At 38.0% G+C, this 16,710-nt stretch overlaps 1 protein-coding gene across 1 annotated transcript; it reads right to left on the reverse strand.

The window, feature by feature from the left end:
- Positions 1–574: 574 nt before the first annotated feature.
- LOC139114486 (mitochondrial-processing peptidase subunit alpha-like) lies at positions 575–13,208 on the reverse strand. The gene is made up of 11 exons (XM_070676256.1): positions 13,095–13,208; positions 11,317–11,519; positions 10,539–10,618; positions 9,516–9,598; positions 9,013–9,115; positions 8,239–8,331; positions 7,253–7,528; positions 6,293–6,592; positions 5,414–5,476; positions 4,697–4,841; positions 575–3,452 (listed from the first exon to the last, which is right to left on the reverse strand). The coding sequence occupies exons 1-11, from the start codon at positions 13,154–13,156 to the stop codon at positions 3,280–3,282; spliced, it is 1,581 nt and encodes a 526-aa protein (XP_070532357.1). The 5' UTR covers positions 13,157–13,208; the 3' UTR covers positions 575–3,279.
- Between the last annotated feature and the right edge of the window lie 3,502 nt (positions 13,209–16,710).

The following is a 16,710-nucleotide window of genomic DNA, read 5'->3' on the forward strand; positions in this document are numbered from 1 at the left end:
GTTATCATTGTTGACATATGAATTTTGGTCTGAACTAGAATTCAAATGTCACCAATAAAATTGCATCTGCAAATGTAGATGCTGTGTTGGCAAGCTTAAAGGTGTTTTGATAAGCTTTGGGAGTTGAATAAGAACTTGCAATTGACATACAAAAACAAATATAGTGAAAAAAGTTATCAAAAGTTACAACTGCTTCCCTTTTAAAATGTTTTCTTTTCTACTAAACTCTCATGCCACATATCATGAGCTGGTCATCATGCATAACAACATTTCGGTGATATTCGATATTCTTAGAAGTTGAAGTGTTCATTGTCTGGAGATTTTGACTTCTGACGCACGTTGATACAGGACAAATGTTTTCTTTAAAGTTGGCTGCCGTCTGTTTTGACACAACTTGGTAAAATCTTGTGAGACCCAGACATTTCTATTGTATAGTTTGTCATGTGATGTCGGCCAAGATATTGCACGAAATACTAGGCCCCTTTCAGAACCACATCGACAACAGTATGTCTTATTGGAATATTATTTCTAGAAACTAAGGTCTAAAACATGAGAAATATTTACATGTTGAATATAAATTCAAGTCAGAGTTTTATTTGATCTGAACAGACAAATGGCGCAAGAGTACAAAACAAAAATTTACCAATAGAACACAAAAGCATGTTCAATCTGGGAAATACATGATTTCCAAATACGGTAACTTTCCATGTATTTTCCAGTATTTCTGTTGTGGTTGTCAAACAGTGTCTGGTTCTACTCCCAAATATCACAGCACAGTGACCAGTGTTGAACTTGTCAAGGCATCCTGTATGTTTGTATTGCCAAATGTTATTGATGACAACTGAAATTTAGACCAGACTATAGAGTATGAAGTGTCAGAAAGGGTGTTGCTGTGTATTTCAACTAACTCATATAATATGCACATGTACATTTCATGCAACAAAAATAATGACAATATTATCAAAAGTTCCAGCTATTGTCCCTTCAAATGCCCATGATGTCCATTAAATACTTTCTAAAGAATGACCTTGCCAGTCATGTAAAAGCATACAAAAGGCATGCCATCTTTAAACCTATTTTCAAGCCAACTTCAAATACTCAAACAATTCTTGTTGGTATGTACATGTCTCATCTTGAGTGAAAGACATACGCTACAACTGTAATTTTCAAGTGGGCAAAATTAAAAAAAATCATGAAATTAATGTATATAGCATGAAAGTAAAACAAAATACAGATACATTGTAGAGAAGGTGATAATATTATTTGTATAACCTTTTTCATTCTCTCTTCCCAAATGGTGCATGGTTTAAGAAAACCTGCTCATCGATGAGGTCTTCTAACTTTCACCACGATCAAAATAATCATAGGTAAATTACCAAACTAATATCCAATCATTTCATCTGTTGAAATAGTGCATGTCATCCACAGATATTTTCTAATCAATTTTCTTTGAGGAGAATTATATCTGGATTGTAGACACTTTCGTAGGCTCCACGGCTAAAATAAGTATACCCCTGCCCTGATTGGCAACCTTTCTTCAAAAGAGTTTGTCTTTGAAGAAGTGGCTATTGACTAAAGCGATCTTGCAGTGCATACACATTTACACCATAACTTTTGTAGTTCCTGAGAGAAGTGACGTGTTAAAAACCATTAAAACGATGATTTCAGGATCACACACATTCACCGTTTTACTGGTACAAGAAGAGGTGCCTGGTTTGTGGACCGAACCAGGTAAATATATCAACATGCTTAAAAAATGCAGAACACTCTGCTGATGGACAAAATTGTCCCCGAGGCTGTCTTTCGCCCAGCTTAAGTGATGTATATTCATTGCTGCAATAAAGCTTGTGTGCAATGTGTGATAGTGAGCGTGCGAGCATGAGTGCTTCTGAACTCTACAACGTGTGGAGGGGTCTCAGTCAGAAAAATGTAACAACTTAGCTGGTTATTGAACCACTCTTTTTTTCGAGTGGGGATTTGGCCGAGTGGTTCTGTCTGTTGCTTCTTCAAAGGGAACAGAGAACATGGAATATATGCTAGTGGCTGTTGCATTGTATGTACTACCAATAAAGTGGAGGAAAAACAACTTCATTACGTTTGAGCAGATATCAGAAGGATGTTTTCAATTGAGTTTTAAAATATCATAACTGTGGGTGCTCACATATTGTTTTATTATCACCAGAACTGTTACTCACTGGCCCAGGGGTGGATTATCAAAAAATCCTTGCCCTACATGTATATCAAGGGCGAATGCACCGTGGGTAAAGATTTTTTGGATGCTCAAATTTTTATAATATTTTATGGCATGCTGTTTGTGTGGACTTATTAAGAAGCCCGTGGAATAAACTTTTTTGATGAAAATGAAGAGTTTTAATTGTTTCCAGGGAGTTAACACAGAGTTGACATATACGTAGCCATTCTGAATTTAAAATATCAGTAAAATCTATGTAATTTGTTTTCTCTGATCCTGAACTTTGTATGGTAACCCTTACTTTTATTCTTTATCATGCATGAAAGAGAATAAGTTTCCTTGAGAAAACTATGAACAAAAGCTCAGAACTTTAAATTTTGAGGCATATTCTAGCTTAAACAGCTGAGAATTTATTGCTGTTGTTGTGGGTAGCCCTGCCATTGATCTGCAGTACGAATAGTGAGCCAAGGCCTCAATGCTCTCTTCCTGAGCTGTGCATTGAAATCAATCCACAGAATGTGATCACTGTCCTAAATTTTAGATTGAAAGCATGGACAAACTTTGTAGCAAATAACATTTCAAATTATGAATGAGTCAACGTATAAAAATTTCCTTTTCATCCCGCACCCTAACCTCCTTGTGACTTTACCTTGTGATGTTTTTAATGATATATGGTACAATTTACTGAGAGAAATATGCAAAATTTTTCTTTCAAAATAATGTGTTGTATTGGCAATTCATTATAAATTTCCTTAAATATGGTTGGCTGTTTTGGGTGTCCAACCAAACTGGTTCAATTATTCTAAGAGAAACACCAGAATGTAAGTTCCTGTTGGGATCAAGAAATTCAAACTGAGGAGAACATGCATTGGTTGTTGTTAGTTATTTAAGATGAAAATAAAAAGTCTTGTAATGAAATCTACAAAGGGATTAAAATATAAACTTAAATAAAAGAAAATGACTTGTAAATTAGGATGATCTTTGACCTCAACGTTCGTGATAAATAAGATGGACAACTCACTCTTTCTCTACACTACCCTGACAAAAAAGGTACCATATTTATTTTTCATCCATCCTTTCTTACAATTCTAGTTCCTGAAGAGTGAGAATCTTCTCGGAAGGCGTCCATTTTTATTTGCCAGAGCGGACTGAATGTCTTCGTAATCTGGTAATTTTTTGAGGTTACCCATGGCAGCAACAGATGGTTTGGTTCTCAGCATTCTGCTGGCCACACGGATGATATCTTCTTCGGTTACTTTGTCTGTCAAAAAATATAACTCTTGTTATTCTTGGAAAGAGTGTGAAAAATGCACGAACTTGCAGACTTTTTGTGTGATTGGTAAACTTTAGAACATGGAGTACTCTGGGTTTATGAGTAATCAATAAAAGTGCCATTAGCTGTACCTTTTGATTGTTTTTTTCACTGTTCATGTTTCAATGTCAACTACAAGTTCTTGTTCACCTTCCTGAGCTATTGAGATACACAGTATTCAGCTTGTCAACGGAGTCAGTATATGCGTACAGTGCACTGCTTTTGTTGACAACTGAATTCTGGTCCTGACTAGAATTCAAATGTAAATATGTCAGTGCATTTTACACATAATAGTGCTGTTTTGCATATTCCCAAGCCTTTTGAGATACAAAGTACAGCATTCAGCTTGTCAACCCAGTCACTACATGTGTACAGTGTGTGGCTATTGTTGACAAGTGAATTCTGGTCCTGACTAGAATTCAAAAGTAAATATAACAGCGCATTTTACACATGTAGACCCTGTGTTGACAAGCTAAATTGGTTGTTCAGCATGCTTTGGAGAGTAGAACAAGAAACTGCAATTAATATTAAAAAAGAAAATTAGTGAAAAAATCATCAAAGGTTAGAGGTAGTGGCCTTTGACCAGCTGGTATATTGCACAAATGTTTGCCTCCTCCGTAGTAATCATCGTGTTGTAATGTTGTTGAGCCTTCCAATCCACTCACTGAAGATGGCATATCTACATATGGATGATATGGAGAAGACGTGAAAGAGTTCACGGACAAGAAGTCTAGTCAATGACGGACTGATCTCAGAACATGATGCACAGAAAGCTAACAGTCAATTTGAAATGCCATGGACTTATGGGTGTCCCCCGTGACTCGAGGAAACGTTATGCATTGTATGTACCAGGATCCATCTGATTCCAAGAAAATTTTAAGAAATTCCTACATTGACTCAAATATTTCAGAAAAGATATAGGACACACTGTTATACACATTTTGTCACATACTAAATACCAAGATCGATTACAGTTTAATTTTTTAAAATTTATAACCCAGTCTTTTAAATGTAAGCTTTGAAAAATAATACAGGTTATGTATCTACAGGTAGTTTCTGTTTGAGCTGTATGTATGTATTACTTGAATCATTTTTAGTCAAGAAGATCAAAATGCCTGACATTCTAAAGGCATTCTAAATATTACGACTGCTGTCAGTACAGATAAGAAGCAAGAAGACAGAGAAATATTTACCAATGAGTCGACAGAATTCTTCAGGTTGCTTTCTGTAACCCATGGCTAAGACCTGCCTCCCGACATCTTCAAAGACGATGGGTCTTGATTCTAAATTCATCATCAGCATGGACTTCAACTGTGTCTTGGCTCTCTGCAGTTCCATCTACAAAACAGATGTTCATTTGTTTGGAGAGAATCAGTATGCAGATGATGTTTATGGTTTCACGACTTACGTTTAGAATGTGTGATGTATGCATGCTTTCTTTTCTGTAAGTAAAGCTTTGCAAAGTACATGTATCTCTGTCTGAATGTAAATTTGTTCAAGTTGACTTGAGATGACTGCCAAACTCTTTGAATTTCATCATGTCTTTTGATTCTGATCCATCACTTTACCATGCCTTTGATAAGAATTCAGTCTTTCCAACACTCAAAGCTGACAATAAACAGAGACTTATATCAATCACACAATGCTTAGAATCACAGTTGTGGTGATTCCTTAAAAGTTTTAAAGCAGTAAATTAGTCTAACAAGATATCATTACACTGATGTTTGAAACTTGGTGCTGCGTTTCCATTCAGAGAGAACATTTTACTTTCATGTTTCTGTGAAAAACAGATAAATTGACAGACCCTAAAATAATGTTGTACACAAATGGACAATTACCACTATCAGATGAAGAAATCATAACATGACATTATATGTAATTTCTTGATTTTAAAATTCTTTCATACTCACCGGTTCAACTCTTGATGCCATATTGACAAACTCTCTCACGATGATTTCAACCAAATCTTTCAACTGTAATGGATAAAGATATTGCATACTGGTAAACTCAGGCTGGAACACAAAAGCAATACTTTGAACCATGCTTTTGCGATTTCCACATTAGACATGAGCAAATTCATTTGGAGGTCACTAGGAGCAGTATTACATTAAACACTGAGGTCCTGCAACCTTATCTTGAGTTCCTGAGTTAATTTGTTGTCAGACTCATCCAGTTAGTTAGCAAGTATTAGCGACTGGCTCCTGTGTAGCTTGAGCTGCACATGCTTCATTTCTGAGTACGGTTTGTGGTGTTGTACTTTTGACCATGGGATATGCTCAACCCCTGTCATGTATGAAACTCATAAGATACAGCAATCTAGGAACTGTGCTAGAGATCATTAGTAATAGACATTAGCAATGAGTCACAGAGACAGGGAATACACAAGAAAATTTGGATGGCAGAATACAAATTATGTACAATCTCAGTGTTAGTTTATCATATCATACATTATAATTTCCATTCAAAATTTTTCCAGGACAGCAATAAACATGGTATAATTTAACATGTTACCCATGATTGAATACTCCATGGTATCATGGCTCATTATGCAAGATCAACTGACCTTTTTGCTAATATTGACATATTTTGTACAGTTATGAATTATTTGTTAATGAGATATACTATGTTAGTAAACCACCAACACATGTTTGTGATACAATAAAGGAAAGCTTAAAAATCTACAAGCAATACCATTCAAGAACCTTAAAGACTGTTACTTCTTTAAAATGTAAATCTAACAGAAATGTTGCTTGATGATGTTTCCTGCATGAAACAAGATAGATTCTTACCATCGTAGGATTGGCACTTGCATGGATACAGAAGATACCGCTGTCTTCATAGCTGTGGTGCATGGCTGTGGCACTGTACATCCAATGGTATCTGTTCAAGACGTTCAGGTAAAGCCGTGTGTACATCCCCTTTCCGGGACCCCCGGCTGAGAAGGAGCCTCCCCCTCCCATTATCATGTTGAGGACGGCAAACGGAATGAAGTCTTCCTCCTTGTGGCCGCAACTTTCCATGGCGAGGACGATGTGTGCAAGTTCTGGAATGGGCGTTCCGGGTGCTATGTTGGCCATGTCTCTTTCTTCCTGTATAGGCACGGATAATGAGAAAACCATCGTGCTGATAAGTGAAACAAACAACTGCAATCTGACTTGAATATTGAGATTTTGTTTTTGATTTTGTTCTGAATTGGCAATTGATTTCTAACTAGGTTCAAATCAGACAAACTTCTTTCCCAGTAAATCTTTGTCAAATTTCGGGAATGTACACCAGTAAAGCAATCTATTTTAAGAAAAGACAGCATGTGTACAGTAGTTCAGCTAAGACGCAGTTACAACTACCAGGGCTACATGGAAATCCACATGAAATTATATCAAAAAATTCTAGTAGAAGCTGATGTCATGACTTAAGTTGAACTGAAACAAAGAGATTGATAATCACATTGATGAACCAGCAGCAGTGTGAGCGCTGACAGAACACAACAGAACAAAATTGTCAAGGGTAATCTGGGAAAATACAAATTTGTATCGGCCATTTTGTCTCTCTACTTCTGTATATACAGTTTGTAAATATCAACATTTATTACACCACCAGGTACATGCATATCAGCAGATGAAGAATGACTTTTTGGCAAAACTTCAGCGTTTCTTGTTACAAATAGGACTTAAATGAGTTCTTTACTAAGTACAGTGTAATTCCATCAACAGAAAACATTACTCAAGAGTCTAAGAACACCAATGACCCACCGTGACAATGCCACCCGTGTACTGAGACAATGAATCGTCCATTCCTCTGCTTAAATTTGGATCAAACTCTCTTTGCCAGACTGGTTTATCAGCCAGAAAATGATTCTCAACCATTTCTACAAGTTCCCGGTGCTCCATTCCAACCCCTGCTACTACAGTCCTCGATGGTGTGAAATAGTTGTACATGAAGTTCAGGACTTCCGTCCTATCAATGATGCCGATGTTTTCTGGTGGGCAAAACCTGGGAAGTCCGAGTGTGTTCCTGCTGTAGGCAGCCTGTAGGAGTTTGAATGAGAAAGATGCAATTACTCCTTGACCTCTAATCACGGTGAATGACAACAGATGAGTTTTGGTGCACAGACGGATTGAAAACATGGCCATGTCTGATGGGTCACTTTTGGCTTTACTGTTTGGGATAGAAAAAGATAGTAAGAAGAGAAATCTGGCAACTTGGGTGAAAATAAAACAAGCACAAAAAGACACCAAAAATGAACATTTATCAAAAAGAAATGATCTATTTCACAATTCTGAAGAAATATAAAACACTGCAGCATCTATTACTGAGTAAGTAATTCTGTAACGTGTTTCACTCTTTGGTAGGAAGATTATTAACCATGGTTTCCAGACAACCAAAATGTTTATTCCTTGGCAACATATCAAAATCAATAGATCAGCGCCACCAGTGGTGAAGAGTAAAACTTGTGGTCAAATTGATCTCCCATGCAGGAAGTATGTGGTAAGTATGAATTTTGATTGTGTCAGTGTTCCACGATGACGATACTACATGCGCACATAATTCAGGTACTGTAGGTACATAACACTGACAGTTGTTGTCTATTTTTGGTAATCATATGACTAAAGCTGACAAATATATCATGTCAATAGTAGATCTGTTAACTTTCCCAATGGCAAAAGACAATTCAACCTGTACTTTTTTTATGTTGACCTCCTGTAAAAAATTTTCAGAAAACAAATGAAACACTTACCGCATGAATCATCTCAGTGAGCAATGGCTCAGGGTCTGGCCGAAGTCTGAGACTTTCCAACTCAAACTGGATTGTAAGTGCAGCTAGCTCCAGCTGGAATGTAAAACAAGCGATTACATTGGGTAGAACGATTGGGTAGAAAAAAGGGTTAGACATCACATCATGAACACCAGAGGGCGCTGTCTCCAAAAATAAAGTCTGATGGAATTGCACAAACAAACCCTGCACACTCTCTAGCTTCATGCAAGTAAGATGCGCACACCAAGCAAATTTGTCCCCTTGTATTGCTACAGACCTGAAAAATCTAAGTGGAAAATCAATACTTTGCATATGGTCCTCTCTTCTCATCATTTTCAGCATTTTTCCACAGTTTAAAGTTTACACTGAAAATAATTAGAACAAAAGAACCACAGTTGAAGTATCAATTTTATGTGTAAACTTTAAACTGTGGAAAAACACTGTATTTTTTTTTAATTCGTAAGAAGCCAAAAGCAGTGAAAAATTTGGGCAAAACCCTTTGTTGTAAATGGCAATTGTGGACTTGTTCACAGGGAATTGTGGGTGAACATATTTAACTCACGAACAGCAGGGCAAAGCCACAGAAATTTTATCACTGTGCTTTTGGTATCTAAGTCTGACCAATTCCAAAAAGAAGTATTTTAACTCTGTCATTGTCATAGTCTGACCAAACCTTTGTGTTATCAATGGTCATAGTGGACTTGTTTACAGGGAATCTGGGTTGGCAGGTTAAAGCATGGAAGTATGGTGTCTTACCTCCTCTGGTGTGAGTTTAGGCTGCAACACAACATCTGCCAGCACACTCACACCTGCTTCAAGTCCACTTCTCTCAACAGACATTGCATAGACCATGGTGTCCCTGTGGATATTCAAAGTAGTAAAAGTAAACGACATCAAAAACTTGATATTGTGCAGGTAAATGCAGTCTGCATAAATAAAATCTTTCATTCATTCCACATGTCAGGTTCCTGTAACTTCAGGCTGTATCTTGTTAAAAGCATCATAAAGTGTGGACCGCAAAATTTTCATAAATATTACCCGTTCATTCTATACTCACGTAATATACATCATCTTTTACAACATACACTTTCACAACCAGATAAATTTTCAGCCTTACCCTTGAGTATAGGTCATTCCAATTTCTATTTACTCCACAATGCCATATGTACAAGTCTTGAGAAATTTTCTATGTTAATCCTTCAAAATTGTGGTGAATGTACAAAAAAAGAGATAAATGGTGTGAAAGTTGCGACTAATACCTTGATGACTGACTGTCGACAATACCGCCGTATTTTTCCAAAACTTGCATAATTTCATCTCTGCTGTCATACTTGGAAGATGACTGAAATGAGAAAACATAAGATTTCACAAATGCAACTTTTCTGAGTTCCTTCTCATGTACTTGCAAGGTAAATAAATTCAAATGTGGGGAAACTGATAAAATTCACACAACCTCTCTCGGGACTTACAATGATTTCTAACAGCTGGAAGCTGAAGAGAATATTTTGCCCATAGTAAGTTTCAGGGATGTAGAAAATTTTGGTCACATGTGGCAAAAATAAGAGAATAGTTCGTTAATATTACTGTGTGGAACATTCAATTTTTTGCAAAGGTTCCTGGTTTTTTAAATAAAATTTAAACTGATATTTTCACAGCTGGTTTTTTTCGCTAGCTATTTAGTATATCCCAGTAGTATTTGCAAATCAATGTCATTTAAAACTGATATTATTCTTCCTCTGATTTCTTGCATATTGTCAAATTAAGATTAAGGTTTATGTATATAGCTATGTTCAATTGAGTGACTGATTACTTATATTAACCTTCATTTGGAGAAGTTGAAAAAAGAACCAAACAGTAAACTCTCCAGTTCCATGGACTTTTAATGCCAATACACATACATGTACTATGAATGAACAGAAAGCACAGTACTTGGAAACATACTGAATTCATCTTTATATTCACAGCCAGTGAAACCTGGAAGATTTGTAGGCACACAGTCCATGTAGCCGACAATGAGATGCAAATGATATGCGGTAAAGGTCTCCTCGACTAACTTTCAGCTGGCTGCTCACTTTCTACTATTTTTATAGTATTTTATACAGAGGCACAGACTTATTCTACCGTCAACTTCAAACTGATAGTGATTTTGTAGCTCATTCTTTACTATTTTTTATAGTTTTTGGTAGCCGGTAACAGACACTTCGTGTTCGTGTCAGCTACATGGACGATCTGCCGTTTTGTAAGATAGCAAACAAGGAGATAATACAGTGTACTGTACATACCATGAAAGAGAGTTTCTCCAAGAAATGGGAAACTCCACTTTTGTAGGACACTTCATATCTCGATCCAGCATCTATGAATACTATTTGGGACAAAGAGAAATTTAAGGGATAAGAAAATGAAAAGTGTGATGCTACCCGAACAGCATGAACTACAACTTCTGTATTCAACTTCATTGTTTTTCCTGCCTGGTGCATCAACTGCCATCATTTCATGTGTCAGTTAAAGATTACTTTGAGCCTGATCTGATTAAAATGAGAAGTACAGATGTTTGCTCTTTGCTATTCTTGCTCCCTTTGCAGGAGCCAATCACGTTGTTTCAAGCAAGATGCACATGAGAGTACGTTATGATGTGAGATAACTGAGCAGTTTCCATTGGTTTATTTTGACAGCACACAAGCGGAATCTTACACCGTTACAGAAAACAAATAGTGTTGAACCAAAACAAAGAGGTAGATTTGGCCCCAAGGATGCATGTACATTGACTCACTCATGAAACAGCCTGTCCTACGTTGAAGCAAATTTTCATCACAATATAAGATACATAAACCTCACAACCAGTGATTTAGAGACATGGTCAAATTATGCTGCTGGCCAAAGCAACTGCTCGGCTGAGTCAATGACTTGGCCTGAATGAATTGCTACGGCACACCTCAAGCAATGGGCCAAGTCTTCACTATGTAAACAACTGAAGTTTTGTGAGGGGCCTTCCACAGCCTTTTGAAGCAATGGGACCACTAGGGTTATGTTAATTTGTCCACTGTAGGCAGGAATACATACCTCCTAAGGTACTAAATTGCCCAAATTTATTCTGCGATGTGACCTTTAGCCCATTTGAAAGTGTTGTTACATATGTGTCATGGACATGGTCTGTGCTGGTTGCGTACACTGGCTGAGGTAGTCCAGGCAGTGACTGGGTCAACGGAGTTGTCTCGACACTTCCTGGTGAACTGCAAAATTTCCGTAAATGACTCTTGCCAGCTCTACATAGGGTGTAAAAAGGGTATTACCGGTACTTGTTGAATTTTGCATGTTGCTTTGATGTCATGTCATGAAAATTTCCTAGAAATTGCAGTGTTGTAATTTGAAGATGATGTACACAGGAACACGTACTGTAGTAGCTCCAGGTTACGGACACACCCACTACATGCACAATTGTATACAGACATTACATTCAAAACAAATCAAAAATTGAGCGAGCTTTTAAGTATAGGCACTCTTGGGTCGGGCTTTCTGCTTGATCGATCAGTATCTGCTTGATCAATCAATCTCATACTAGGTGCTCTGCACTCTAATGCAGGTGTTTGGTGAGCTTGAAGTGCCAGAGTTACACAACCAATTGTTCTAGCAGACTACACGTATGCGCCTGTTGCTTTTACTACATGTATTCTTGACCGCGGAGTGACGTCAGTAGGTGAAACGCATACGAGCGAGGTGAATGAGAGATCAGATGATACAGAAGAGCGAATGATACAGAAATTGTGTGGAAAAAATTAGAACTAAAAGTTATGTCATTTATGTATATTGAAACTTTGAATATTTCTTTGTTGGTTGAAAAATACGAACTTCCCCATGGCGCTGTGACGCAAAAATGATGTAAAAAACCGCAAGTACCCGGATGACCCGCGGTCGAGAATTTAGGAATGGAAGTGGCTATACGCACCGCAGCGGTGTAGATAAGGAATCTAAATTTCTTATTTGCACCCCAACGCTAAAACCCAATCAGAGAGAGGTTTACATATACAACCAATGAAATTGTAGCTTTCAAACATACAACGATATTTGGTTAATATATATCGCTCTGTGAACCGTCTTAGGCAACGTGAAGTCCGAGTGGCGCGTTGCGTAAGCAGGATCTATAGAAATTTTCTGGTGCTGCTGCGGTGTGAATAAGAACTTTAAATTGCTGATCTGCATCGCTGCTGTGCGAATAAAATCTTCCTTTAGGAATACCTCCATGCTTTTACTAAATATAGAGATTCACATATAGAGGCGATATCATTCAGACTGGACATGAATTTATGATAAATAAAATAAAATAAAATAAAATAACGGAAGAAAACGGACTCTGCGAAAGTTAACCAACACCATAATTAATTGATGATGAGAAATTCCTAAGTAAGTAAGATCTATTGCCAAGCTCCATGATTATCCTCCATGGTTTATCAATGATGATGGTTTTCACTTGGTGGTTACATCATTCGGATCGGTATAAACATTTGACCTTGATCTCGTTTGCTGCATTTTCGATCGTCAACAACGGTTAGACATACCATATCTCTTCTCCTACCACGTCGTTGGTATGTGTTTTATACATGTCAAGCGTCAACAACCATGACAAAATTTCTTCTCAGAGCCCAAGTAGAGCAAAGTTTATCAAACGCGTGGCCGTTCTGAACATGCTCCCCGGGTTACACGGAGGCATCGCAGTGATGAGAACATTGGCCTTGGAAGGGTCTAAATATGGGGAATACATACATTACAAAGTCGTTTCTGGCACATTTCAATCGTGTAAATGATCTAAGGGTCTGAACTCGATTCGACGGCGGAAAACTTACCTGAAATTACAGCCAGAACGCTCACAAAAGTGAACCGCTCTTCTCGCAATGCGGGCTGCCATATTGCTTGACCTGGGTTCAAATCGAGGCTTGGGGTCAATACCTGTTCATATTCATTACGAATGCTGCTGCATGCACAGTTGCGAGTGGAGTGATACGTACCGGCCGCCGCGTACTATGCATAGACCAATTATTCTATGCATAGTACGCGGCGGCCGGTACGTATCACTCCACTCGCAACTGTGGCTGCATGCCACTTGCCGGTGGAGATACGTCACAAACGAGATGTTTCACACTGGATAATTAATTTTTTCCTTTCTCTATTATCATTAAATCAAAAACACGAGTTTTAAATCGTCAATTAATTTCCATGCTGTATAGAGGCTTACTTGTAATAAACCTATAGGCTATTTCCCGGTAGGCCTAATTATTAAAATCAGATGTTGGGATTTCTGAATTCATCTCTTTTTACTTTGTCATTGCTACGTTTTCCCCTGCTTTGTTCTCATATCGTCTCTCTTTCGATCCAACCGAGGACTCTGAAAGCAGACGTTAAAGGCTCACTCAGTCTGTGGTTCGATACACGCTCAGACGAGGGCACCTGTAAGCTTAAGCATTTGCAAAAGAAGTTTTTTCAAAAAGAACTTGGGTGATAAAATGTATGAAAAGCAATTGTCAGCCCACGGAGTAAAATGAACAGTACCCGTCTGACAAGAAAAGTGAGGAAAGAGTGGATAGATAAAAAAAGTGGATTACAGGGTATTGCGAACAATATTCGTCACGGTCCGGAAGTAGTGCTAAATAATGTTATGTAAACGTTTTTTTTTATTATACAAGCCTTTGGTTGTGTGTGTACCTATAATCGTAAGCTACAATCGTTACCTCTGTATAGTATTTCAAAGAAAACAATCCATATCTGTTAATTACCCTCCTAATCCCATTCATATAATTTGTTCTACCGATCGCCGACACGGAGGCTAAAGCGCTTATCGCCCTGACCAAATATAACTCGTTAGCAGCTCATAAGGGGTGGACCATTTGATATCGGGGGAGGTTCTGGAAGATTTTCGAAACAAAAAAAATTCACAGCATATGTTAATGAAAAAATATCAGTCAGAGAAGGCTTGATAAAAAACAAACAAAAAAACACCGCCCGCCCCCCCCCCCCACCCACCCACACACACAAAGAAGATGACGAACTTAAGTGAAAGGGAAAAAAAGTCAATAGTTACTTTCTTGACCATTTTTTTTTATTTTTCAGGACGCTTTTTTGGTGCAAATTTTAGGCTGCATCAGATATAAAACGGTTCTTTGGCGAAATTGGGTGGGGTTAGGGGTAGATTATATTTAGAGTACAATGCGTTCTTACTATAGCTGAATCCGAAGGGCGTTATCGTCCGGGGTTATAGTGGCCAGTAAACGTAGTAATTTTTCGCTTTATAGCCTTCTGTTCCGTATGTTAGCTTGTTTCTTCCCACTGAAGTTTGACATCGCAAAGTAATTTAGGATGTAAACATAAGATATTATAAACGTATCACATCTGAGATTGCTGACAACTATATTTTGGTCCTTTACATTATGAATAATTAAACAAGAATTCTACACTATGAATACGTATAATGGGAAAAACTCAGCAGGCGTATATGGCAAAGAAGATAGTGATTGTCTGTCATATGCTTGCTCAAATGTATACTTTAAAGCAACGGAAAATGACAAATGTTTGATTTGAACTGAATGAACTTTAATTTAAACCCGGGCCACGGATATAAAATAGCATAACATGATAGCACTGATAGAAAACATTTTCGACACATTTTCATGATCATGTTTGATGAACCCATGAATATCCATCAAATGCTGCTTTCACAAAGCACTATATACATTTCGGTCGTAGTATATACGCAAGATAGCCCTACCAGTAAGGCGAGTGTCCGGCATAGCCAAAGCCGGACACTCTCGCCATACTTGTAGTGAATAAGCAAAACTGATCGAACGTTGCGCCAACAGAGATAGGCATGGCGGGCGCTATCGGCAAGTTTCTTGTTGGAGACATGTGGTGATGGCTTGAAAGACAAAGTCCAGGAAGTGGTCTCATTGAGGATTTTTTTTATAATACACCCGAAGGATATTCAACCAGTCACCTCCTTAATTTTCTGGGCAACTGACTGAAATTGACCGTTGGTCAGCAGACATAGCAACAGTTTTATATTTCCTGATATAAAGTATTCCACATGCATAGAGACTTGTACACCTCACAAAAGAACAGGTTGTATTGCTTCACATATTACATTTTCATTTTAATACATACCTCTGATGGACATTGTTCACAATCAAAAGAAACTGTTACTGTAAATAGGACTAAGAAACTTTAATATCAATACCTAGTACTGCTTAGAATTTTAAGTTTATTGTAATCAGGCCACCCAGCTCCCGAGACAAGGTCAAAGATGGCTTTTAAAGAGCGGGTATCTTTGAAATTATTCTACGGTAAATACAGTTGATCATTCGAGATTTTTTATTTGAGATGTTCAATAAGTAGAGATACCTTGGATGCAGATAAGCTTATATCATCTTTCTTCAGATCATGTGCATATCACCAGATTTACACTCAGTTCCCGAGGCATAAACATTTGAACATACGAACATACGTTATGCTTATTTATGAGCGGCTAACAAGCTATTTTGTCAGAGCGATAAGCCTCCGCATCGGTAGAACAAATTAATGAAGGCATAGTTCCTCCACCCACGTGGTGGAGTGATGAAACGGGTGCCATCTACCAGAGAGTGCCATGTGTGTTTAGAACTCTGGGGTCTGGATAGACTTCGCTCGCTTGAAGCTACTATAGGCCCACTATATATTTTGTACTTCAACATACTTTCTGGGGCTAGGACTTCCTGCAGGCCCTCCCCTATACTTCATGTTTAGGTAGGGTACCTCTCTGGACTGAAATAAAGATCCGTCGTTCGAGGGCGCTCTTTGAGAGGGGGTAGGGGGAGACTCGGAGAGCGTTCACGAGCGACGGAACTCAATCTAACCCCTCTCTCAATCCCTTCAAAATAGGATTTTATGTGCTCCCCTCTAAGCAACTTGTCTGAAATTTTCCGAGATACAGGGCGGGGGCTAAAAGAAAGATGGATGTCAAGGAATAAATTTCCTTGTTTTCCAGAACAAATATCACGGAAATATCATAAAAAATCACGTCGAGCTTTATTTTCCCTTGTTTACTGTTACCCGTTCTCTGATTAATACTTATTCCTAAGGGCATTTTCGTCGTATCAGGAAGGTATTTACACATTTTGTATTGTTTGAATATTTTGAATAGTCCCAAATATATTTACATAAAAAGGTGTTTGGCAGCAGGAAAATCGTAGTGGGTCAGATGCGAAAAGCTTCCTCTTTCCCCGCAAAGTTACTTTGTCAAAAATACCTCACAGACACCATATCGCATGCTGAACGAAATGGGGGGGGGGGGGGGGGGGGTTCCAGCTCCAATTTACCGTCGTTAATACTCTTTCATTTACACGTATGATATGGCATCTACTTGTGGTCGTCATGAGAGCCTAAAAAGAGTTTCCTTTTTACGTATACCCTCATGGTATGGTTAATGATTTGCCA

This window comes from Ptychodera flava, chromosome 16 (assembly GCF_041260155.1).
Source record: "Ptychodera flava strain L36383 chromosome 16, AS_Pfla_20210202, whole genome shotgun sequence".
Lineage (NCBI taxonomy): Eukaryota > Metazoa > Hemichordata > Enteropneusta > Ptychoderidae > Ptychodera > Ptychodera flava.